General features: G+C 46.0%; 1 protein-coding gene across 6 annotated transcripts; it reads left to right on the plus strand.

The window, feature by feature from the left end:
- The first annotated feature begins 48 nt into the window (after nucleotides 1–48).
- On the plus strand, nucleotides 49–25,674 carry HEMK1 (HemK methyltransferase family member 1). 6 transcript variants are annotated; one of them, XM_056501760.1, is made up of 13 exons: nucleotides 49–305; nucleotides 412–562; nucleotides 1,296–1,375; nucleotides 2,619–3,035; nucleotides 3,506–3,597; nucleotides 4,587–4,680; nucleotides 15,771–15,920; nucleotides 17,930–17,994; nucleotides 19,762–19,811; nucleotides 21,023–21,128; nucleotides 21,854–21,949; nucleotides 23,656–23,769; nucleotides 23,925–25,674. In XM_056501760.1, the coding sequence occupies exons 4-13, from the start codon at nucleotides 2,775–2,777 to the stop codon at nucleotides 23,959–23,961; spliced, it is 1,065 nt and encodes a 354-aa protein (XP_056357735.1). In that variant the 5' UTR covers nucleotides 49–305; nucleotides 412–562; nucleotides 1,296–1,375; nucleotides 2,619–2,774; the 3' UTR covers nucleotides 23,962–25,674. The 6 variants fall into 6 exon arrangements, with proteins under 6 accessions (XP_056357735.1, XP_056357732.1, XP_056357733.1 ...); XM_056501757.1 differs by lacking the exon at nucleotides 412–562; XM_056501758.1 differs by having other exon boundaries at nucleotides 56–597.

A 25,674-nucleotide genomic window follows, 5' to 3' on the forward strand; every position in this document is an offset into this window, starting at 1 on the left:
CGCACGCCGCCGCACGCCATTGGTCGGCGCCCGCGGGGCTCGGCTCGCGATTGGCGGGCGCGGCTGCCACTCATGCGGCGGCGGCGGGCCGCCGTGCGCTCCTTCACGGCCCTGCCGCGGGACGGCAGGCGGCTGCCCACGGCCCTGGTCCCCAGGCAGCCGGCTGTGCCCCCTGCCCCACTGCGAGCCGGCTGGGCTCCTGGCCCCTGAGGGAGCTGCCTGTGCCCCCAGCCCCACTGGGAACCAGCTGGGCTCCCGGTCCCCGAGGGAGCTGCCTGTGCCCCGGCCGCGCCGGGAGCCGTGAGGTGAGGCGTCGCTGTGCGCGCGCTCGCCTCAGAGCAGCCCCGGGCCCGTTCTCGGCCCCTCAGGAGAAGGGAGCCGCCGGCCGTGCTCACGGTGTTGCATGTGCAGGGAAGGCTGAGAGGCTGGGAGAGGAGCCGCCTCCGGTCCCGGCGCTGCTCGTACGGCTCGATCAGATCGCGGGCCGGCAGCTGCTGCCCTCCCTCCCTACCCGATGGGCCGCGGGCTGTGCGGCGCTGGCTCGGCCGGACACTGACAGCAGGTGGGACAGTGCGAGCTCCAGCCTTGCTCAAGCCTGTGAGTGCGGCCGGGCCTGTCCGCAGCCACCTGTGTGCGTGTGAGGCTACAGGGAGTGGGAGCTGGGGCTGAAAGGGCCAAACCTGCAGCGGGGAAAGGAGCTCTGCCTCCTACCTGTGTGCAGACAGGTACCTGTACCGAGAAGTAGAATGCGGGGATTTCACATCAGTAGCTGGCCTTTATTAAGAGAAGCAAGGAGCCACTGGAGAGGGTCCAGCAGAGGGCAACAAAGATGATGAAGGATCTGAAGTAATGTGTCTTGTGAGGAGAGACTGCAGGAGTTGGGCCTGTTTAGCCCGGAGAAAAGTGAGAGGGGATCTCGTTAATGCATATAAATATCTCAATAGAGGTTGTCAAGAGGATGGTACTCAGCAACAGGATGAGGAATAATGACCATGAAGTAAAACAAAGTTTCACCTCAACATTAGGGAGAGGTGAAACTTTACACTGAGAGTGGCAGGGCACTGGAGGCTGCTCAGGGGTCTCATGGAGTCTCTGTCACTGGAGCTATGCTAATCCCACCTGGCCATGATCCTGTGTCACCTTCCTTTGCTCGGAAGTTGGACTGGATGATCTCTAGAGGTCCCTTCTAACTCCAGCAATTCTATGACTTTTGCAAATTGTTTCAACCACGACCAATTAAACTCTTCTCTGCCTCCCTTAGAACGCTAATGGTTGTTAATGTTTTTTTCTTTTAGTGTTTCTCTTGTAGCAGTAAACAGGGCCTTGGAGTGGGAAGCTTCCCAAATAAGTACTGTAGCTGACAGACTACATAAAGGCAAGTATTCATGGGGTCTGTTTGTCTCTGCTGAGAGTAATGCAGATGGTAAAAAGGGGATCCTTGGGCTCGTACAGCATCCATCCCTTTGCCAGGAGCTAGCAGGTAGGAAAATCTGGAGATCTTTGCTGCTTCCCTGGGCTGTGTTTGATTTTACAGAGGAGGGCAGTGAAGGCCTGACTGTTGCAGAGTTTTCCTGTGCAGCAAGAGCAGGGCTGTGGTGCCAGCATCTGCCAAGTTGGTCTCCTCATCTCTCCCTGCAGCAGCATTCCTAGGGGGCAGCTGCCAGCTGCTCAGGAGAGGTGTTTAGTTGTTTGTTTGGTGATTTTTTTTTTTGAGAAATTTGAGTAGAGGAGGTTGTGGCCTCTCTGAGACAGTGTTGAAAAGCAGCCACCAATAGAGGAATGGCAATGGGTGCTCAGGGAAAACCCATAGTTGCTCCAGGGACTGTGAGTCAGAAAGGAGAGGGGCCCTCATTTCGCATGGATCACAGCAGGAAAATGTTGTTGTTATTGTGTTTGTCTTGCACAGTTCCAAGTGTGATATGCAGCAGCTGTTTTGTAAGGTTTCATTTCCTTTGTCTCCTGCAGTCATTTTGTTTGTTTTCATTCTCTCTCTGTCTGGCTCTGCCTCTTCTTTAAGAGACCGATTTCCCTCTAGCAGGGTTTGCCCTCTCTGGCCTTTCCATCTTTCAAGTGTTTGTCTTCCCTCTAGTACATTATAAGGTTTTCTCCTTCCTCTACTCTTAGCAGTTCAACTCTGGCTCTGTGCCCCCTTGTTTGCCCTCTGGCCATGGTGACAGTGTGAAAGACTCTTGATCCATGAAGTCCATTGTGAGCATCCCTGCCAATCTCTGACTTATGGTTTATGACCAGAGAGAGGAATAAAAAAAATAATCTCAGAGACTGATGGTCTTCCTACAGGGAAACAAGGTGACCCACCTGTGGGGTGAAGAGCCAGGGTTGGTGTGTCAGTGGCTTTCTGGGACCAAGGACAAGCAGGAGAGCTGTGCCTGTGTGCAGGCAGCTCATTTCTGCCCTGCCATGGCTATGGACTGGCCTCTGACCTCTGAACATGGGCTGCTCTGGGAAGAAGTGGGTTGAGGTGGCTTAGCTGGTTGGCTGTCACATGAGTCCTTTTTGGAGGTAGTCCTTTTTAGGGCAAGCAGTCTGCAGTCTGTCAAGGGGAACCTGTTATTTGGTAGCCCGAGGAATTCACACTCTTCTCTTGCCTTGTTTTCTAGCCTAGAAGAGCTGCAAGTGCTGCCCTGGGGAGAACTCACTGACTGTGGTCAGCTGGTGCTTAGCCAGTGACTTGTGGTAGCACCGGGTGAATCTCAGCACTGACAGATCAGTAGGTGTCAAAAGGAACACGTGTGGAAGCCAGAAACTTCGCCACAATGAGATGCCTCACCCGTCCACTGCTCAGGAAGTTGTTGAGCCTCCCACCTCAGTGTGTGCCAGGGCAAGGGACTCTGAGTAAAGGTGCTGTTGTCAGTCCAAAGCAGTTGTTTCTGAGGCAGAGTTGCAGTTCAGGACCTGGGCTCATGACTGCCACTGATATGGTCAACTATTGGCAGAAGGTGTTCGAGACAAATGGAATCCCTGAAGCACGAGAATCCAGTCAATACATTGTGTCATTTGTCCTGGGAGCAAAAACAGTTAAGTAATAGGAAAAGAATAATCTGTGTGTGCTTTTCACTTTTTCATTTTGATTGAATCTCTTACTTTTTTATCTCATTAAGAGGGAGTAGAACAACTTATCCTCCCTTAGATGGCAGAGAGGGTGAGGGGTAATTTATTATTGCCAGTAGAACACTCAGAGGTCTATTAAAAGCTCTCTTTTGCAGACACTGAAGTGTAAATAAACATCCACCTTGACTTGCCTGATTAAGTGACTCTTAATTTCAATTATTATTGTGTATCTCAAAAAGTAGTAGAAGAACAGTTGTAAAGGTTTGTTTCTAAACATGCAGATAGGTTCTTCTGATTGCCCTCCAGGTGGTTTCCAGCAGTCCCAGGTAATTGTGTTGTCAGCATCCTGTCTCACCCTGGAGGATGCCCTTGGCAGAGTGGCAGAGGACCCTCCAGTGGTGCAGGTGGGCAGGTTCTAAAGTGACTTTGTCTTCAGTTTCAGAGCCTGGATTCCAAAAGCCTCCATACTCCACTTACGTCACTGCAGCAGGAGCAAATCCAGCAGCTGAGCCACAGGCGGCTACAAAGGTAGGAGCATCCTCTTGTACCTGTTCCTTTGGAGGGCTTTCCTTCAGCCTAAAAGCAGCCAGGAGAATGGCAGCAGGGGGAAAGCAGCTCAGATGCCATGTAATTGTACTGTGGTAGTCTCTCATCTCTCATGGTGATTCAAGTGAGAGGCACAACTTGTCCACCTGCAAGGCCGCTGTCCGGTTGGTCAGGCCCCAGCCTGTACTGGTGCATGGGGTTATTCCTCCCCAGTTTATATGATTTTGTTTTACTCCTTGCTGAATTTTATGAAATTTCTGTCAGCCCATTTCTCCAGAGGTCTCTCTGAAAAGTTGCACACTGATCTGGTCTGTTAACTGCTCCTCCCAATTAATTCTCTGTCACTGCAGGCATGCCAAGGGTGCTCTGTCCCTTCACCCAGACCATTAAGGTGTTGTGGGATATTGATCCCGGGGTACTCCACTAGGAATCAGTCTTCAGCTAAGCCTTGTGCTGCTGAAATAAGCCTTCCAAGCCTAACAGTTCAGTCAGTTTCCAGCCCACCTCATTTATCCAGTCTGTACTGCATCAGCTTGTATGTGAGTATGTTATGGGATACAGTGTCAGAACCCTGGGGAAAGTCAAGATGTGTGTTTTGTGCAGAAGCTTGTCCTTGTGTCATGTGTGACTATCAGCTCACTCAGGGATGATTTCCCAATTGTAAATCCATGCTGACCAATCCCAATCACCTTCCTGCACATGGCATGTTTGGACACAGCCTCAAGGACTCTGTTCCATCACTTTCCCTGGTGTGGAGGTGAGGCTGACTGACCTGTAATTCCCAATTCCAGTGCTTGATAACACACTCAGCTGTGGGAGGGGAGCTCCCCCTGCTCCCACATGCACACAGCTGATGCAGCTGCTGGCCCTGGGCAGGGGCTGTGGTCAGCAATGAGCTAAGTGTGGCACAAGAGCACCTCTGGTCACCCAGAGCAGTCCCAAAGCGCTCACGCTCCGTTTGCCTGCTGCAGGATGCCAGTGCAGTACGTGCTCGGAGAGTGGGACTTCTGGGACCTGACCCTGAAGATGAGACCCCCAGTATTTATTCCACGGCCTGAAACAGAGGTATGAACGTGGGGATTGTGCTGGGGGCGGGCTTGGATGTGTGAGTTACATGACATGATACAATCAGAGTATTGTTGTGAAGGCATTCTGTATGTTGTGAGGCTGCAGTGCTGAGGAAACGAGATCACTTCTCTTAGAACAGGGGCGATTCAAAGCTTGTGATCTGTAACTGATGCTGGGAACCTTTGCCTCCTGCCTCAGAGGGAGGGATGTTGCAAGCTGATGCATCCCTTAATTACACAGAAATCAATTGCCATTGGTGGAAGGATGTGGCTTTGCTTTCCTTAGTTCTGCTATAGTAAGAACTCCTGAGAAGTTCAAAACATCTGCTGCTATATCCCAGTGGCTTAGTGCATACAGGAATCTAAACATTGTCCAGAGGTTGCCAGCAGAGGTAGCCTAGCTTTCACTTTCAGCACATGGGCCATCCTAGCAAGGAAACTTTTTGTTTACTAGTCCTAAGGAGGGCTTAGGATTGCAAGGTGAGTTTTTTGTTTATTTTTATTTTGGATTGGTTTGGGGATTTTTTTACCTTCTGAGAATTCATTTTCTTTTGGAGCCTGTGTTAACTTTGGGAAATGAAGTGGTTTTTTTGCCTTGCCCATTTATGAGTCCCAGAAGCTTAAACCTGTTTAATCTAGTAGTCATTTCTTTAATTGTTTGCCTGTTGCAATGTGCAAAAGTTAAAAGTTTAAGGACAAGGACAACCTGTGCTTCTGTTGTGTCCTTTGAGGAAAAGGGTGCTACTGAAATCCGTTAGAGGGTTCCAGAGCATTTAGTGGGAATCAGCACAGCTACAACATAGACATCCTCTCAAGTCAGAGAGAGGAAGACTATTTAGAACCAGAGTCTTGGTTTGGTGTGGGGCATCAGCAGCACCTCATGGAGAATCTGCTGAGCCCTAAATCATAGTGCTGCCACTTGCATCCAGAGAAGTTGGGAGCTCTCTGCCTGGTCTGGATTTGATCACTCTGTGGTGATTGAGTTTGGATATGGAGCTCCAAGAAGTAATTTTGCCAGTTGGAGCCATCAATGGTTGGCTTTGTTATTGTCAACAGTATTTCTGCTCTGGATGATTCAAGAGAGTATTTCCAACGTTCAAAACCCAGTTAGTTCATGGATACAGTAGGAGCACTGGAATCAGGGAGAACTTGTATGTTCTATAAATCAAAATATCTGCTGGTGAGGCTTCCTCTGGAGCTGTCCTCTGGTAGTCCCCATGCAGTGCCAGGCTCAAAACAAAGACCTATTGTGTGGAGTGGAAGCTGGGCTAGCCAGTGTTTGAGAATGTTGTTAATAGAGCCCACATGCTCTAATTTTGGTAAAAGCATCTCTGCTGGCCCAAACTGGAGTGCAGTGCTGTGTTTGAAACCACATAACATACCCTGGTGCAAAAATGGAGTATAAACAGCTTAACCCAAACCTTGTCTCTGGCAGAATTTTATTTGTTGTGTTACTTAACTTACTATGAGGGCACAATCACATTTATTACAGAAGACTAGCAGTTTATGATAATGATTCAGGGATGGAGCTCTGTGGGCAATGGAGAGTTTGCTTGTGATGTGCCTGTGACAGGAGGGCCATGAGGACAAAATCCAACTATTCAGCAGCACCTGGCAGGACATGGCTGTGGCCTGGTGCTGCTTCCAGGAGCTATGTCCTGTGTGTAACCTGTGCACAGAGTGGTGTCCAGATCCTTTCCTTCTGCTGGAAGGAAAGCTTGGTAATCTCTGACTTTGATGTGTTTGGGTTGGACTTTGCCTACGTTTTGTTTCATCAGAATAAATTTTGCGGCCTTCGCTGGACTTGAAAACTGCAGTGGAAATACCTGCTTTAAAAAATGTTAAAGTTCATTGCATCTTTTGTTTTCCTTTTGTTTAGAATTTGTCTGCAGTGTTCTTAAAACCAGTAGTGCTGAAACGTTTCACCAGGTAATTTCTGTAAATAGTAATTGTTCTTTAGGAAGCAGCTAATTGTTATCCCAGGTTCAGGTTTATCTGTGACTGCACACACAAGCCAAGTCTTGTTTTTTGCTGAGAAAATGTGACTCCCTAAACGGACTCATTAGTGCAGATACACAGGCAGCTTCAAAATTTTCTTCCTGATTTTCTGTTAGTAGCTTCTGCAGGTGCTCCTGTGTGTTGGTTGGAGTCTGAGAAGAAGGGGAGCCATGTTTATGACACACATGTTCTTCTCTGGTTGCAACAGAAAGGTTATGACTCTTGCTCCCAGCGCTTTGGGTAACGGCATGAAATTAAACACAGCATGACCCAAACCATCAACATTGTTTCAGGCCTGGGGACAGAGACACATGCAGAGAGAGAAGCTTCCTTGTCTGCTTCATTCTGTCCTGTGTGAAATTTGCGCCCATGTCATCTATTTAGTCCTCTCTGGTAGCTGAGCCCTCTCCTGTTCTCTCCCTCTGGGAATATTTTTGCAGCACATATGGCTTTGTTCTGGTGTTCCATGGGAATCCAGCTGTGGAGGGGACAGGCAGCCAAAAGGAGGGAAAGAGCAGCTCCTGTTCAAGCTCTGGCCTGCTAGAAGGAAAGCTTTGGCTGGCTGCTGTGGGTGCTGAGTGGATTTGTGGAGGCCCTTGGAACTGGGCATCCTCCCAGCTTCCCTCCTGTGGCACCAGAGCCAGGCTTCTGCACTGGGGAATGTTTGGACCAAGGTTCCTGGGTGTGCACAATGAATTATCTTTGTTAGTTGATTATTGTGATGTCAAGGCATTCCTAAATCAACATCTCCCTCACTGTTAATGGAGAAGAAAGATCTTTTCCCAAAGCAAATATTATTTTACCTTCTAAAATTTTAGAAGGCCTTGCTTTGGGAGAAACAGGAGAAGAGGAGAATTCAGCCAGCCATGGATGTGTCATTCCTTTTTGTCCGGATGGCTGCAGGCTCGCTGATCCTCACCGTGGCTTCCTTGGGGACTTGGCTTGGCACACCCGGCTGGTACCCGCAGAGGGCGCTCCAGGCTCGCCGAGTTCCTGCCGCTTCAATTTCCTATCCGTAGTCTCAGGATTTCTGCTGCTTCTCAGAAGGCTTAATTGTTCAGTGGAAACAAAAATGGCCATCTTTGTGCCTCGCAGATATTGATCCGGGCTCCTATAGCAGATGATGGGAGCAAAATGACAAGAGAAGAAGTGGGTGTGAAGGGTCCCTTCTTCTCTTGACAGTCAGCAGTTAAGAACTGTTCTTAGCCAAAGCTGGATTTGGGGCCATCCTGCTTCATAATTGCAAATGGATCTGACCCCCACTGATTTGTTTAATCCTCTTTGGAATCTGTCTCTGTCTAACTTCCCTGGCATCCTGTGACAGCAAATCTTGTGTTGTAGGTGGGAAAAGTGTATTATTTGCATCTGGTGCAGCCTGCTCATTTAAGCATAAGGGAAAACCATTAGTTTTTACTGTATAACACTTAAATAATTCACTACAGTATTTGTAATTTTTAGTTATGTCTCTGTCTATTCCTTTTTCACCTGTGACTTTTAAGCTCTTTTGCTTGTTTCCCAAAATAGGTTGTTTCTTTCCCATGATAACATGCTTGAAACCTGAAGTCAATGCTGTTTACTTGCACCTGCCTGTGGAATGGCATTTATTGTGTGAGGTGTTCTGTGAAAGCACTTGAGTCAAATATTGGCTCAGAGAAACCTTTTATAAAGTTTAATTTCTATGTAAGCATAATCATTAACCTTACAAGAAGATCCAGCACACAGAGAAGGGAGAATTTTCCTTTCTTGATCTGTGTATTCAAATAAACAGATTGCAGGGTGGGCCCATTCTCTCTCCAGTGTTTTATGTCAAAGGAGTGGCCTCTTCTGTTCCAATCAGTGCTGAAAGGAATCCTTTGATGCAGAAATGTCCTTTCATTTCCTTAGTTTCTTCACCACAGATGGATACTTCTTGGAAAGGTCTAAAGGTCACACTGTCTAGTGAATACAGCCATTAATCAAGAGTCAGGAGATTGGCTTTTTTTTCATAGTTTTGCCTCTGTGCAGTTGTCTCTTCAAGGGAAGGCTGCTTCCCCTTTCTGTGTAAAGGGCTTCCCAGTTTGGGAAATGGGAAGTGTAATAGTGCCCTGTCTTGACATGGCCTGAGGTCCTTTCTTGAAATATGTCTAGACTCGTATAAGGCATATTAAACATAAATGCAGTAGAGCAGTAGAGTATTCTTTAATAAATCAAAAATTATCTGCTGTCTGTCAAAATAGAGCTGTAAGCAGATGTGCTACAGATGGAGCCTTACTGTTGTGGCCTCACACATCAGATTTTGCCCAGATAGTCAATACTTCTTCAGTGTGTTGGAGAACAATATTTTCTGAAGGTGGGCTGTGGCACAGAGGCTGGGGAATGGAAATCACAAGGGGAGCCTGTTGTTGCTGAAGAGGAATTGGAATTGCCCTTTGAGCTAGGCACAAGTGTTTAATAGGCTCATATAGAGAGAAACAAATAGAGCAGCCTGTGCCTTGTGGCTGAGACACTTGTGCTGCCACAAGGACTTGGAGGAAGATTTGGGATCTCCAGTATCTTAGGGATATTGGCTGACCAGGAGCACCCACTTTTTGCTGCCCAGTGTGCTGATGAGATCCTTCCATGTGGGCCAGGGGAGTGCCATGTGCATGTGGCAGCATTAAATAATGAGTATTCCAGTACTGGAATAGCTGCAGAACTATTATGTCCAGTTATATTACTGGCTACTTGAGGAAAAAGTGGAAAATTGGATTTGGAGAAAAAACAGTATGTGGATTAATAGGTTGAAAAAGTCTGTCTTGTTGTTGAAGACTATCTAGTTCATTAAAGACAAGCTTAGGGGTAAATTATCTGGCATAGAACAGCAGAAATTTGAAAACTGAAGTCTCTCTGGTTTCACAGACAAGTGTATAATAAGCACCATAAATGCAGAAGAAAAGGTGCACATCTCAGCAGAGAGTGTAATTAAATGCTGAAACAGCCTAGCAAGAGTCTATTGCTGGCCACTTCAAAATCAGGACAGAATATTTTCCCCTGACAGATTTATACTTGTTCAAAAGGAGATGATGGAAGAAACAGGGTTATTCCTGACTGACTGGCCAAGATGAACTGTGGTGGTAGTTTCTGCTGGCTTCCTCTGCAAGAAAACAAGACTCTGCTAGTGCAAAGAATTACTTCCAAGTTGATTTTCAAGACAAACTGAAAAATGGAAATTTAAAGCTAAAGGTTGTGGTGAAGGCAGGGAAAACAGCAGCTGTTCTTTTAAGTCATGCACAAACCTGTCCCCCAGGTTACCTTATATAGACTTTTCTAATACGTTCTCACAGATTTCTGTGTTGTTAATGCCTGTATTTTTGGGGGGGTTTAATCTCCCTGTTGTGATTGAAAGAGCCTCCTGTTTCCATGCGTTTCTGCTGAGTCCTGTAGCTCATCAGTAATGAAATCAGGATGTAGAACTAGAACTGAAGAAAAGCTCTAAAATGGCTGTGACAGATGGGACTCAAGGAGATTCCCACATGGTGGGGAGGGAGGGGGGAAACCGTTTCCTCCTCCAAACTCTTTTTCAAACATCCAGTAACTGGAGTTAGGAATTAGCAAGCTAGACTAGTGCATCTGTCCAGATGCTGTGTCTGGCAGTGGTTAATACCTGTATCTGCAGAGAAAGAAAATACCTTTTTTCTGGAGAGATGTGCCTGGCTAGAGCTCTGTGCTGGACACCTGAGATATGGCCAGTGTACAGCAACTTGGATCCACTCTTGCCCCTCAGGCATGGCTAAATTTAGATGTGACAGCTGTGGTAATTTCTCTTGGGCACGAGCACATATGGGTTGCTGCCTGTTGGTAAAGTCATTTCTGGTGCTGTCACAGTCTCTGCTCCAACAGATGAGGCAGCACGTGGCATGTGCCTGACATCAGGAGCTGCTGCTGTGACCAAAGCCCAGCCCTTCCTCAGTGTTAGCTGTGCTTTGACATTCTTGTTTGTCATTGCTAATGCCTAAAGCCACCTTTTCTTTCAGGATCAGTGACTCTTCTGGAGTTACTCAGGTGTTTGATTCCCATGCATTTACAGTGGGAGTTCCATGGGTTTCATCCCCACATTGGCCATTTCCTTAAGAGCAAACGATCCATTTGGGTCCCTTCCAGCTCAGAATATTCACTGATTTTTCTCACAGAGCCCAGGACAAAACCCCTGCCTGCCTGTGAAGCAGTGGGCTGGTTTGGTGGCTTGGTTTTGGAAGTGGGATATGTGGCAGGGATCTTCTAGGGCCATTGCCATGGAGTTGGGTTTCCAGCTTGGCTTCCTGGTGTTTGTCATGTGCTGATTGGCAAACAAGTGGGCAAACAGGAGGGAGAGGTGATTGGGTTAATACCAGATCAAGTTCTATGGAAAGTCCTGGATTCTGAGAACAGAAGTTTCTGGAAGGCCCACAAATAACTGAAACATTCCCAAGAAGTGTGTGAGAGCAGAGAGAAGGTTACCAGGGTTTTCCTGGGTTTTTATGCTTTCCTTCTCCAGTTGACTGACCTGGGAATTTAAAGTCTCCTGCCACTCTGGTTCTTATCCCTGGAACCTTGTGTTCCCACTTTCCCCTGGGGTATGGAAAAAGGGTACTTGTAGGGAGTGCAGTAAGAGTTTGTGGCTTCCACCCTTGCCTCTCCCATTCCTCACTTTCTCTTGTTTTATTCAGTTTGTCCCTTTTGATGGCAGAAACATATGATGGGTCATTCCCGGGTGCTGGGCTGCAGCAGAGGATGCCAGCTCTGTCCCTGTGCTCAGCTCTGCAGACACCCTTGAGCCCAGAATCTCTGCTGCCTCCTCCTGACTCAGGGCTGGAACCCAGCTGAGCTGTGCTGGTTCTGCCTGGGCTGCAGCTGTGCAGCCTCTGTGGTTTGGGTGCTGGCAGCCCCTGGCCTCACACTGCTGTGTGCAGCTGCAGTTCACAGAAATGCAGTGAACCAGAGCCCTGGCCACGGGGCAGAGGTGACACCAAGAGCCTGTGAGAACAGAGAGGGTGCTGGGGGGCCTTGGGCAACCACACTTGTGGGTGGGAGGGTGAGGCAGAGGCTCAGGGGAAGCTGGAGATGTTCACAGAGTTTTGCATTTGTTGCACTCAAAGAGAAGATGGGGGTGGGGGGAGGGAACCCAAATAAATGACAGTGTGAACTTCCGGTGAGTCTGGCAGTGAAGCAAGATTTCCTGGAATCATAAGGTGAGAACAGCCTGTGAGTGGTTTGGCTACGAGACAAAAACTTGAGAGCTTCTTGAGTGCTGGAAGTTAGGTAGCATGAGAAGCAAATATTTGTGTCCCCTGTGCATGTAAGCACAAGGTCATCACAGGATGACAGAACAGTTGGGGTTGGAAGGGACCTCTGCAGATCATCCAGTCCAACCCCATGCCAAGGAAAGGTCACCTGGAGCAGGTGACACAGGGATGTGTCCAGGTGGCGTTGGAGTATCTCCAGGGGGGAGACTTCATGCCCTCCCCTGGACAGCTGTTCCAGTGCCCTGTCACCATCAATGTAGAGAAGTTTTTCCTCACGTTGACGTAAAACTTCTGCATAAGGTTTGCTTCAAGGAAAAGAAGGGGCTACTGAACCCACTTTTCCATGTGACATGTGTTTCTACCTCCTGGCTGTTTGAACATCTCTGCTCACCTATCTGTGGAATGAAATGTGCAGTCTGTCCCTGCATGCAGTTGCCAACAGCTCCATCATAGGGCTGCCCAAACCGTGTAGGGACCTTCCTTCCCTTCCACCTTGCTGCCATTGCTAGCAAAAGTGGGCAGAGAATTTTAGATTCTTTCTGGTTCTGTTTGCCATTCAGTCCCTTCACTCTTTCCAAAATTTACTTTTGCTTCAGGAAGGAGCGTCCTGCCCAGACTAGAGGAGAAAAATTCTTCCAAATGTTCCATTTCCCCATTCTGACACAATTACCACACAGATACCCAGTGTGTGCACCAGGCTCCAGGATGAAAGTTGCACTGTTACCTGTAGCACTGGTTAGCAGAATTTTTTTGTTGTACATTGCGTTGTAACTGACAATAATGACTCATACTGTAAGGAATAATTTGAATATTAATAACTCCACAACTGAGAGTTCATTCTACCCAGTGATTTGCGTGCTGTGGGCAAATATGGAATTGGGTCACAAAGTGTTTTCTTTTATTTCCCAGTGAAATTTTTGTAATTTCATATCTCAGCCTTCAAAGCTGGTGATCAAACTGATGGTTAAAATGGCTTTTGGTAATGTTGGCATTATATTAGCATGAGTTTGTGCTCTGAATCTGTTCAGTCTGAGAAGACATGGGGCATCCTACCCAGTGAAGACCCCAGGTTTTGGCCAGTTGCTGTTGTCCCAGTCTCAGTTTCTCTGTGCCAGTCCCAGGCACCTCTTTTTAGCATCACTGGCCTCTGTTGCTTTTCCCCAGGTATGGTTCCAGTTGGATTCTTGTACAAAGTCTGGGAATGTCTGACTTGCAGGGTATTTTGTAGTCTTTGTATGAACGCTGTAATACTCAGCCAGAAATACTTCATCTCCCAAGATGAGATTTGAAAGGGGCTCTGCTGTGTTCTACAAAGCGCTGTAATTTATCAATTTCCAGTGCTGATATTTTGGAGGTGATGATGTTATTGGAGAAGCACAGTTTTTGGCTGGGTCATTTGCTAGAACATGAAAAATACTGAGCAGAATCTCACTGATACAGTTTCAAAACAATTTTTGATAATTTAATCATTCCTGAAACCTAGTGGCATTGGGAGTGGGATGACTGAACATACTCTGTGTCATGGTTGCTGGATTTTCCTGATTGTTTGCCAGTTACAATACATCATATTCATTGCTTGTCAATCAGGTTGTAAATAATTATTCATCCTTTTATTGTAGTGAGGTACTAACGTCTGGAAAATGATGCCATTCCTTTAGGTTGTCCCATTATTTTTTATGTCTTTTACTTTTGCACTACTATAGTAAATGTGTATTATGAGAAAACCAGCCTTTGCCTCAGTAAGAAATGTAATGAAATAACCAAGACAATGAGGTAAGGCAGTCAGAAGGCAGGATATAAAGCCTAAGTAATATCAACATCCCATTTTATTTATATTTTATGTGGTAAAACCTGAAATCGGTCATGTTTAAATAGGAGCTTTGGCAAGCACACTAAAATACTTTCATGGTGGAATGTGTAAAGTAGACATTCCATTAAAACCCATCAAGCTTGAAATTACTAATGATAAACCTTAAAGAAGTTAATAAATGGTTAGAATAGTTCTAGTGTATGGCAGTCACATTTGGACATTTGTAATCAGTAACTTGTGCTACTCTGGGAACAGATGGTTCTGAGCTACTGTGGAGATTTCCAGGAAATGTTTGTAAGTGTCCAGAAATGGCTGGTATGTAAAGAAGTGATTTAATAGCCAGGCAGAATATTCTGTGTGCCTTTTCTGTGGTCTTGGAATACTCAACACCTCACCTGCTTGGCCAAAGCAGCTGTGGCTGCATTCTCTGGCTGTCTGCAGAGCCTGAGTGTTTTCAGTCTGATTCCTCTGGAGCTGTTTGAATGGCCATGGCCAAAGCCAATTCTCACAGAAGTGGGTAGATCAGGTGTTATTTTTTCCCTTTTGCTGTCTGAATCCTGTAATAGTTTCCTCCAGGTTGAGAGCCTGTTTTCATCCATAATTGTCTAGGAAAGGAATCTGATTTTGGAGGCTGTTGGCAAAACTCCCATATGAGAGCAATGCCAGTAATGACACGGTGGCCAGGGCAGGGCATTTGTGATGTGGCTCCTCATCCCTGGCTGAGTATATTTGGATATCAGTCCCCAAACTCCAGGGATGGTTCATCGAAGCTCATCTACCTGAACACTTCATTTTTACCCCTGTCTGCATCTCCCTTCTCACTTACTGCACATGTGGAGTGGCCTGTCATGAAGGATGAACAACAGCTATGAATCTCTTCAGAAATACTGCAGCTTTGCACAAGGCATCTCTTATGCTGCACCCAGTTAGGGTGAGAGATCCAAGGAAAGGCACAAACCTGTCCAGTTCAGGTTCCTGACAAAAGCCATTGTGAAGTAAAAGAGAAGCTGATCTGCCTGCCAGGACTTGTTCCTTTTAAATATTCCAGCTTATGCCAGTTATTTTTTTAAATTTTGTTAAATTTGCTGGATTTGCAGGAGAAATCCAAGAGCAGCCCTCTCAAGTGGAGAACTCTAGCCATGTTGGGAACACCTAGGGCAGGAGGTGTGTGCTGTTGTGCCCTGAAAGCACGAAGATGGGAGGGAGCTGAGAGCACCTGCTGAGCTGCTGATGCACTCAAGGTGTTCATAAGGTTTCCATCTTACAGTTTTCTCCAGTGAATAACAAAGGAAGTTCATGCTGCAGTCAGAGGGAGGCACATGTGTGCTTTCTCTTATATCTCATTTTTACAAACCTTAGAAATCTTTGAGACATCTCCTGCTGTGTTGGATTTTATATAGCATGGCAAAGGGATTTAAAAAAGAATGACATGAGGGAGGAGGCAGAAATGGCAGAACTGCATACAGATCCAGGAGCATGGATGAAAATATTTTCCATGTGACTTTATAGCAGTAATATGTAGTAGGAGTCCACAATCTGCAATCCATGCAGGGAGCTGCTCATTTAGATCATTTAGTAATTCATTGCCTTGACTTTTCATCTGCAGGTTGGATTACTGGTTTAGATGCTATTAGGAGCTGTGCAACTGCCTCCTGGTCACCTACCATACTGAGACTGTGTAGGAATCTTGAGTTTTAAAGCTTACAAATTCTGAAAGCCAACATTTTGGTGTAAATGGTGTTGCAGAAGATAATGTGCTCCAGCTGTCTGGTTATTGTTTTTCTCAACAGTGCTAGGAGAGGATCTGTGGGAGATTGTATCCTGAGGATTTGGTTACTAATCAAAGCACCCTGTGGGGCAGATGGAGCTGAAGTGACTTCTGGAATATCAGTTCCATTACTACCGTCTGTGTTTTTAAAATTAGCAACAAAAATACATTTCACTGGATACAGAGTCAAGAAATTTAAACTTCAGTCCTCAGATCACAAAGGTGTGAGTCAAAACAGCTCCCTTAGTAATTTTATTTGTTTGTTTTCTTAGGATCTTGTCTCTTTAGTTGTGGAGGAAGAATTTCAGAAATGTGAGAATTCAGCCCTCTGTTTCCCAGTTCCTGTTCCTCATCCTGTCATCCTGGAAATTGGCTGTGGCTCTGGAGCAATTGCTCTGAGTCTGCTCTGTAAACTGCCACAGGTGAGTTCCCTTCAGTACTCCTGGTGCAATTGTCCTCTGTTAGAGGACAATCCCACTCTGCTCATCTTCATTGAGATGTCACAAACTTCTCTGATGGAACTTTGGCAGCTCAGGTCACTGACAGGCTCTGTAAGTTCCTAGCAGGTAGAGGAAGGATATTTGGGAATTGCTTCCTCTCCCCATATGTCTGCAGGAATAGCAGAGAATGAAGGAAGTGAATGTACTCATTCTTGAGCTGCTGCAACTCACTAATAATCACCTTACCTTGAAGCACTGGTGGGTGTTGGTTTAAGTTACTAACCTGTGCTGAGGGCAGGAGTGACTGAGGCATGGGCACACACTCTATTAGTTGAATTTATGGGGGAGTCATCTCTAAAAACCACCTTGCTGTGAATCAAAAGTGTTGTCTCTCAGAAACTGAAGGCTAAATGATACAGGAAAGGGATTGCCATAGCAGTGTCTGCACTTGGGATCAATAATGCAAGCAAATCTCACTGCCTCAACTGCCAAACCATGTTTTTGTAGTCTTTTGTTCCCTAGTAACAGCCCACAGCTTCTGAACAGAGTCAAAAGAGTGGGAAGGGGACTGAGATCTGGGTGACCAAAGCCCTTCTTGCCCCTGATTCTTGTGGTGTGTAACACGTTTATGGAGATACTCTTGGTCAAGAAAACGAGAAATGAATCCAACATCTCATTGCATGTGGTCAAGGGAAAAGTAGTGCATTCTCCTCAGAACTGCAGACCTGCCAGTTCCTTCTCAGGAATGAGAATTGCTGTGGCCAGGCCCTCCTCATGTAGAAGTAGAAGCCCTGCAGTGTAAGAATTAGATGTTGATGCCTCTAAGGGAAGGGGTATCCCTCCTCCCAGTCCTGAGAAAGTTAATATTTGAACTTCATGACTTCAGAGTATAATTGCTCTGATTTCCTGAGCTAGGAGAAGAGCTTTATGCTTGCTTGTTAAGTTAAAGAGCTGTGTCAGTCTGTCTCTCTAACTCATAGCAGTCCTTTCCCAGCCCAAACTGCTGTGCCCAGGGAAATAAGGAGCCTTGACTGATTTGAATTAGTGGTAGCCACACTGACAGCTAAGTGGAATTACACTCTGGATAATCTCCTTAGTCTTTGAGGCAGAATTTGACACTAAGGTACTGAGAAAACAGCAGCAACTTTTCATTTATGGACTCAGCTATGTCCTTCACCTTAAGGGTGAGCTTCATGCGTGTGGGTGCTGGCCTGGGACCATGAAATTGATCCCCTTAGAAGTGAAGGCAAATCACACCATCATCTCCAAATGCAAAGCAGTTTTTTCAGGCATGTGTCCTCTGTGTCAATCCTTACCAACATCTGTGCTTAAAAAACATCGAGCAAGGCAAAATCAAGTTAGGCCCTTGCCTGTGGTTTTCCCAAGGTGGAATTGAAGGTCAAGCAAATTTCTCTTTGTGGAGCCCTGTCTCTTACCATTATGCTGGAGAGCTCTCAAATACTTGACACACAGTCAAGTACATGCAGTCAATACAGGCACTGAATCCAGTGTAAGGACTGCAGTGGAGTAACTGGGTAAAAGGTGTCTGCATAACAGATGGAAAATGCCAGATCTGTGTCCAAGTGGTTGTGTTAGTGTCAGGAGAGATCCTGTCTGTGCTAGGGAGGATAAATCCAACAACATGACCTTCCTGCAGTCTGTGCTTAGCCCAGACTAGCCAATGTTGAGTCTCACCCTGCCAGGAGCTGGGAGGGATCAGGTGAGGTGAGTCACTGTGGCTCTGCTGTTGTCTGTTCTGGTGGGCTGCTGGCTGTGCTGCAGAGAGCCTTCAGTCACCTGCACCTTGCACACACCACTCGTGATCCCAGCTATGCCCTGCATGCATTCCTCAGGAGCTGTTCGTTTCAGGAGACAAGAGTGAGCAGTCTCTTGTCAGTTTTGATCTTGCATGTTTGGCAGAGCATGTCTGCTCAGGAATCTTGATGGTATAACGCCTGCTTGGTGGGGTTTGTTGTTTTTTTCTGTTCCAGAGCAGAGTTATAGCCATGGATAAAGAGGAGGCTGCTGTGGATCTCACCAGGGAGAATGCACATAGGTACAAGACCACACATTAGTCATTTTTTTGTAAATTGTTGCTTGAGAAAGACCAAGAGTCCTTGTCATGTACAAGAATACTTGTACATGCGGTTCATGTTTATCACCACTGGAAACCAGAAAATGCTAAGTTGTTGAGTTCTTTAAGTTGTAACAGATCAGAAAAAAGCAGCTTATGTTTACCAGAGTGTATTTCTTTGGTTTGTGAATGTGCTTTGCAAAGACAACAGCCTAAATAAAGCAGTGGTACTCACATGCTGTTTGTCAAGGATTCTCAAAGTGTTTTTGGTAACTACTCTTAACCCTATCTGTGAATTCAGGAAGCTCAGGACTGGAGTAGGAATGTTTATATCACTTAGGAGGGTAAGGACAAGTGTATCCTGAGCCCTTCTCTCTCTGGCTCCCTCAATCATTATTGTTGGGCTTGTTTCTGTCCTTGCTCCTCCAGAAATGCTTGCACAGTCAGATAGCACTTTTCCTCTGATGTGCTGCATGGCGTCCCTCAGCATCCTCCCTGCAGTCTTGGTTTGCTGGGAATGGTGCTGCTGGATCCTGTGCAGTTCAGACACCTGTGCTGTGGTAGGATGGATGTTCAGAGCTGCTGGCTCAACACCTTGTGCTGAAGTCAGAGAGATGTCTGTCAGGCTGTCCTCCACTTCCTCAGTTGGTTCTTCTGTCAGGTTGTTCTGGATGGTCACTACCCCAGGGAGCCCCAGAGCTGGAATCCCAGCTCTGAGTCTGTAGGCTTTGTCAAATAAGCTCCAGATGGCATTTACATCCTCAGTAACTGCTGGGCCCTGGGCATTAATTAGACCCAGCTCAGAAAGAAGTCCTGTTGCTATTTCTCATGGTGTCACAGTACAGTAGTGAATCTCAAGAGGTGCTCATTAACTGGGATTTCTGTCCACAGGCCCACATACCCCTCTTTTCCCAAGTGCCTGCCACTGGTGCTGGCTGCACTGGGCTGTTTTTCTTCATTTCTTGCAAGCCCCAGCTTGTGTGTGAGTCTGAAGAGCTGAGTAGGAACATGCCCTTCCCAAATTGGTCACCTCACTGTTACCCTTTGCCTCCTAGCCCAGTGACAGGGAATGGGGAGCAGAGGTTTCCTCCAAATGTGTCAGTGTCAAACCAAATTCTGTTGCAATTTTTCATAGATATAACAAAAGCTGGCCAGATCTTTGTCTCCTTGATAAACTATAATTGTGGCCTCTGGGGAAAATTGTCTTGCTTATTAACATTGCTTGTTGGCTCAAGAGTGGAGGAGGGAGTATAAATACCATGTCAGAGAGCTTCATATTTCTCCATGGATATTTTCATTGCATCTCTGTGATCTTGTCCCTGGCACGGTGCCCTGTAGCTCTTGGGAGAGAAGCCAGCAGGATAAGCTGTGTTACTGCTTGACTGACCCCAGCTTAGATCCTGCCTGCCTTCCAGAGCTCCCTTATCCCAGCTGTGTTCTCTAGATGCTTAGATGAGTCTTACTGGATCAATCCCAGTACCAGATCCATCTGGGCACAGGGCACACAGTGCAGGAATCCCTCCCTTTCATCCTGATAGGGCAGGACCACAGCAAAGGGAGTAAAACTTGGGTGTAAGGCCACTGTGGTGGGAGGAGACAATATGCTGGGAAGGTCTTGGCAGTTGTGAATATATGTGTATCAGATAAGAGGTGCAATATTTAATGATCTGTTTGTAGAATGTGCTGTTCATAAACACAAATACACCTCCTAATCTTCTTCTTTCTCTTTTTGCATTTGGAATTTTACAGGCTGCAACTCCAAGAAAGGATTCACATCATCCACCAAGATGTTTCACACTGTAACTCTTTTCACTATTATAATCCCTTTTTCTTTTTCCCTTTTTGTCTTTGATGGGTGGAGGGAGGCATGAGGGACAGCCAAGAGACCGCTCTGGGGTGCAGGCAGCAGAAGAGTGTTGAAGTTAATAGAGAAAAAGATCAGTAAGTGAGCCACTCAAGCTTTTCCCTGCAGAGATTTCCAGGGCAGATGATCAGCTGACAAAAGTCTCTGATTATATCAGAAAGTGAATTGTTCCTGAGTTTAAGTGTCCCAAGGTTGTGTCTGAGCTGGGAATCCAGTTGCTCTTTACTGTTGCTGGGGAGAGGCAAATACATAAAGAGTGTGATTCATTCCATGCTGGCTTGGATGCATTAGATAAACATGTACATGCCTGCCTCTCCATTGATGTCAGAGGGAGCCCATATGTTTAGCTTAGATTAAATGCCCCCCTTTATTCACCTGAAACTAGGTTGTTTGAACCAGACAAGGATGCTTTTCTTTCCCAGAGCCAGCTGAAACCAGTTAAAACTAAGATTTGGTGGGGCCTATCCAGTTATGCCAACGTTTGGCTGTTGGTTAGCAGCTGTGGAGCCAGGAGCTGCAGCACTGTGGTTCATTAGCACACCTTTCTGACACTTTTGACACTCTGCTTCCTCTTAGAGCTGAAAGCCCTGTGCCTGAGGATAGTGCCACACTCAGGTGGTTCCACAAGGGGTGATTCAGGGCTGGCCTGTGTCAGACAGCAGCAGGAGTGTAGGGAGCTGCTCCTGCTCTGCAGAAGAGCAGCCCATTGTTTTTGCTGAGAGGCCCTGGCTGCTGCAGCTCTGTGAGAGGAAGGATGTTCATCTGCACAGCCAGTCTGAGCTCCCACTTAGGCTTTTGTGGGCTCTCTGAGTTCTGGTTGTTGCTTTAGATCCAGGTGGACACAGAGCTCCAGGGCACAAAGCTCCTGTGCTTTTTAACATGTTTTGTTAAGCAGAGGGGTTTCTTGATAAAAAAAAAAAAAAGGATACTTTGCCTGTGGTTTCCTTTGTATCACTCCTGCACTCCTGGGACAGGAGTCAAGTCACACTATTGCAGAAAGAAGTGGGATAAAATTTTATTATCACAAAGCAGAGCCAAACGTGTTTACATGTACCTGGAAACAGTTTCCTGGGGAGGGTCTTGACACTGAGCTTATAGGGAAGATGCTGTATTTGAGAGCTGCTTGTGATTATTTTTCTTTTCTAGGTTCTGCCAAACAGCTGCTGCTCTGGGGCCCCATAGATGTCATAGTCAGTAACCCCCCATATATTTTCCATGAAGACATGGCTTCCTTGGATGCAGAAATCCTCCGGTAATCAGACAGAGAGATTTTTCCTCTCCTGTTCCTTGAAGCAAGGTTTTCTATCTGGTTCCTTGTACTACACACAATTGCACACAAAACATGCAAATGGAATATACACATGAAAAATATGGGTGTGTTTATTTGGGATATAATAATACAGGCTTGCTTTGATACTGCTTACAGGTGTGAAGTGTTTTAAAGTTTTATTGAAATGGAAAAAGCACTCAGTTTGAAGTTAGCAAGTTCCCAATCCAAAACTGATTGTCATGCATATGAGGAGAAAGTCCTGCCCCCACCTCTGTACAAGATGTGCACCAGAGCAAGTTCTGACAGTTGAACTTTCTGCATCCCAGCTTGCCCTGCTGAGTTACCCACAGCCTGAGCTGCTGTTTGGCATGGATCAGTCAAGCCCTTGCTGTACAGCACCCTCGCTCTCTGGCCAGCTCAGAGAACAGACTTATGTATTGGAGCTGTGAGACCGCAGCTACAGTTGGCTCCTAATTTTCAGAAATACTTTAAGGGATGTTTTCTGCTTGTACTAAATGTGAGATTTCTCAGTCCAGTGGTAGCTGCCTTCTCCTTCCCTGTATTTCCCATAAGAAGGGGTAAGTGCTGTCACCTGCTCTGGGAGCTCTAGAGGTCAAGTGTGTCAGGTACACCTTTCTTGGTGGGGTGATGCATTCTCAAGGGCTACAGGAATTGCTGTCAAATGTCTTTTTCTTCCCACACTCCAGCTATGAGGACCTTGATGCCCTGGATGGGGGAGATGACGGTATGAGAGTCATCAAAACAATTCTGGCTTTGGCTCCTTCTCTTCTGAAGGTTTCTGGGTAAGCACTACACAATTTTGAATTTCATGTCTTTTACCCATCCACTTCTGTAAATTCTGTATTTCCCTGCATGAAAACAAAACAAATGGAAAATAGTTACTGTATTGTCCCCTCATTGCCCCTGTTAATAATAGCAGTTTTTAAAATGTCACGTGTGTAAGCAAAATTAACTTGAAATTGGTTAATAAAGTGGTATGACCCCTTTCCTTGGCTATTAGTGGTATTTCCTGGTCATTAGTGAAGTGAAAGCCTTTGAAGGTCAAAGCAGCAACAAAAGGAACATGGAAGACAGTAGCCAAGAGAGTTCAAAAAGCAGGGGAGCTTTCTAAGGTGAGTAACTGATGGAAGCAGAAGCTATGGAGAACTCTTTGAGGGTGGATGTACATCTCCACTTCCCTACCACCCTTCCATTAGGGGAAAATTTTTTCTTGTAGAAGTATACAATGCTGAATATCCCAGGAGGAAGATCAGTCTGGGATAGTTTCTTAAATGTTAAATTTCTCCATGATTAATATTCAAGACTGATTGTTCTTATTCTCTGTCATGTGGGATCCATTTTGAAGATCAACGTGCTGATACCCTAAAATCTGAGTGTGCTGTTCATGTGCCAGGGCATTCACACATCCTAACATTTGGCCACCATAAGAGAAGTCATTGAAATTCTGCTGTTTTGAGAAGAAGAATGGGAATACTGAGAGGCATAGTGCATGCAGAATTCATTTCTCATGCTTTGCATGACCACAAGAGCAGAAGATGCTCTTCAGAATTTCCCAGCATTAGAAACTGGTCCTATGGGCTTGCTTGTTAAGATTATTTATTTTTCTTCTCTTTTTGCTTGTTTAATAAGGTGGAGCCCCCATTGAGGAGTGGAAGTTTTTTAAGGTCAGAAATGAGATCCACGCCCAGCTTGCAGTTAGCCGGGTGAATTTGTAAGGAGTATTCAGTGTGGAATGTTTTAAGAGTTCTCAGGAGAGATTTGATGGGGTTTGGCCTGTGTCCTTTGCCTGCTGAACATGTCTCTTGCTGAGTCCCAGGCCAGCTCCATCACTCCCCGTGCCTGTGAGCTGGGCTGGTTCTGCTTTGTCACGGGAGGGGACATGTGGAATGAGCCAGTGTCATAAAGCCTGGCAGAGATGGAAATAGCCCTGCAGTGTCCAGGCCTGGTCCTGGTGCCCTAACTGAGGTTATTTGAGCAGTTCTGTGTAGGCCTGAATGCTGGTGTTGTTTTCATAACTGATTTATGGAGACATTTATTGTGGAAGAATGTTGTGTTCTGACTTGTACTTCATGTCTCTTGCTGCTTATACACAGAGGGACTTCAGACTGTCAGGCCAGTGCTCAGTGTTCTTGCAGCATAAAAATTGCCTTCTGCCCTTAAATCTTCAGGGATTTCAGAAACACTGCTGGTGGTACCTCTGGGTGGGCTTCAGAAGGGCTCATTACATCTCGATACAAGGCTTGAACTGCTCACACAGTGCCATGAGAATTCCCCCCAGGATCAACACTTTCCTGAAGGAGGCAGCTGGGATCTGCCTCTTACATGGACAGCTATGATCTGGTTTAGGGTTGTTGGATTGCATTGTGTTTACTGACCTTTTAATTTCTTGCACTGGTCAGAGTCATACCGAAAGCAAGATCTTAATTTTTATTGGTTTAGCAACCTAAGTGTGCATCTTCCCAATTCTACTCCCAAATGTGTCTTTCAGAAGTGTGTTTTTGGAAGTGGATCCCAGGCATCCAGATATGGTGGAGCACTGGCTACAGGTACACCCAGACTTGCTGCTCACCCTCCGTGCCATTCACAAGGACTTTTGTGGCAAGTAAGTCTTTTTTTGCCTTTGCATTTTGGGAGGTTTTGTGTTCTTTGCAGAGTATGTCCCTGCACATATTGGAAAATTGCTGCTTTTATAGGATGGAGGTAGAGCCACAATGTCCCTAGTGAGACTTAAAGCTCTGGTGTTTCTTTTTCCCACAGGCCTAGGTTTCTGCACATCCAGAAACAAAGCAGCTAACAACTGTGTCAGACATAACTCTCCTTGCAGGATGCTTTTTGCTGTTCAGCTCAGCTGAACAGCTTGTTGAGAACTCCTTCTGCCTTGTGAAAGGAATTTCCATTCCCCAGAGTGTTGGACTCTCCATGCAGTGACAGACCCCTCATTTCCTGACTCAGACCTCATCCAGAGATGCAGAAGTTCAGCTGAGCATGTGGAAGTGTTTCACCTTCCTTATGGAACTGCAGGAAACACTTCAGTCTGCTGTGCTAAAGTGACTCAATCATCTCAGGACCCAATACAGAAGAGTTCACAGCTCCAGATTAAAAATACAACTTCTTAATGTGCCAAATCACCCATTTGGCCTAGAAAGAATTTAATTGTGTTTTTTTAAGTTGGCCTTGAGATACATTTATATAGAATGTGACCAGATGGGATGATAAGCCCAAACCCTGGTTTATATTGGCACATGGATTTGCAGGTATAACAGGACATAACTGCTGTGCACATTTCAAATGCAGTTGTGTTCCAGGATCCTGATGTTCTAACAGCAGATCACCCTTTGTTTCCCACTCCTGCTGAGTGATTGTCCCTGAAGGATCAGTGCACATATTACAGCACCTGAATTCACAGCCCTTGACACTTGATGGATGCTGCCAGAAACAGTCAAAGCATTATAATAAAGACAGTGCTTGAGATCAGGGTCCTTCAAAGAATTACACTGCAGCTATTCAGAGATGCTGGCAGGCCTGAATGAACATCTGGCACCCACACATTGCTCTGATAGTAATAGAAATGCCTAAATTCCACATGAGGCATTTAATTGCAACACTTTACAGAAAAGACCAGAGTCACTACTCTGGTTTTGCAGATGGAGAAGCTGAAAAACAGGAGGTGAAATGACCTGCAGAAAATTTGACAAGCTGAGTTTGGAGTAGGACTCAGTCTCTTGCCAGGCATGGGAATAGCTGAGATCTGTCTCTTTGGGAAGGGTGACTCAGACTGGGGCAACCTGAAACAGCACTGAGAGAAGTATCTGAAGTGGACAGACAGCATCATGTCAATGTAAATAATGACAGGATTAAATTCAAGCTGCTGCTTGCTGCTGCTGTTTCCAGTGGTGCAGGTTCCCTTCTGGACCATGGCTAGCCAGGGAAGGAAGGAAAGCAACCCAAGGAAAGGGTCTGCTCTTGCCCTTCACCCATTGTACATCTCACACTACACTTATGCACCCAGCATACCATGTCCTGTGCACTCTTTACTTGAATGTGTGAGTCTTCTCAGGGCTGCAGTACCTGCCCTGCTTAAACACAGTAGAGAAAATCTAGGGAAGGAGAGAACAAAAAACCAGTTAAAACAGTTAAAGTGCACTTGAGTATAGGTTTGGAAATACCATTTCAGTACAGCTGATTTCTGGCCTCCTAAAGCCATGAGTACAAGGTACAGTCAAAGGGATAGTATTTTGTGAGATTGTGGATTTTTTTTTATTAGTAACTTAGGGATATTTTTTAAGTTCAGTCTGTCAAACTCTGTTTAAAAAAATAAATTTAAAGAAATGAGTTCTCAGATTTCTCCTGGTTGTTAGCAGTGTTTATGTATGAAACAGCATTATACACAGCCTGCTTCTACAGGAGGCCTTAAAAGCTGGATAGTCCATGGGCTGGTGGGAATGTTAAGCAGCATCATGCTGCATTCTTGAGGGGATGGTGGGCTGTTTCCCTGCAGCAGGCTGGG

This window comes from Oenanthe melanoleuca, chromosome 12 (genome assembly GCF_029582105.1).
Source record: "Oenanthe melanoleuca isolate GR-GAL-2019-014 chromosome 12, OMel1.0, whole genome shotgun sequence".
Classification (NCBI taxonomy): domain Eukaryota; kingdom Metazoa; phylum Chordata; class Aves; order Passeriformes; family Muscicapidae; genus Oenanthe; species Oenanthe melanoleuca.

Bases quoted from the DNA above. Each gene is read 5' to 3' on its own strand.
- HEMK1 (XM_056501760.1), top strand. From the start codon at position 2,775: ATGAGATGCCTCACCCGTCCACTGCTCAGGAAGTTGTTGAGCCTCCCA. The intron at 3,036-3,505 runs GTTAAGTAATAG...CTTTGTCTTCAG, and splicing joins TTGTCCTGGGAGCAAAAACA to TTTCAGAGCCTGGATTCCAA. The intron at 23,770-23,924 runs GTAAGTCTTTTT...TTTTTCCCACAG, and splicing joins CACAAGGACTTTTGTGGCAA to GCCTAGGTTTCTGCACATCC.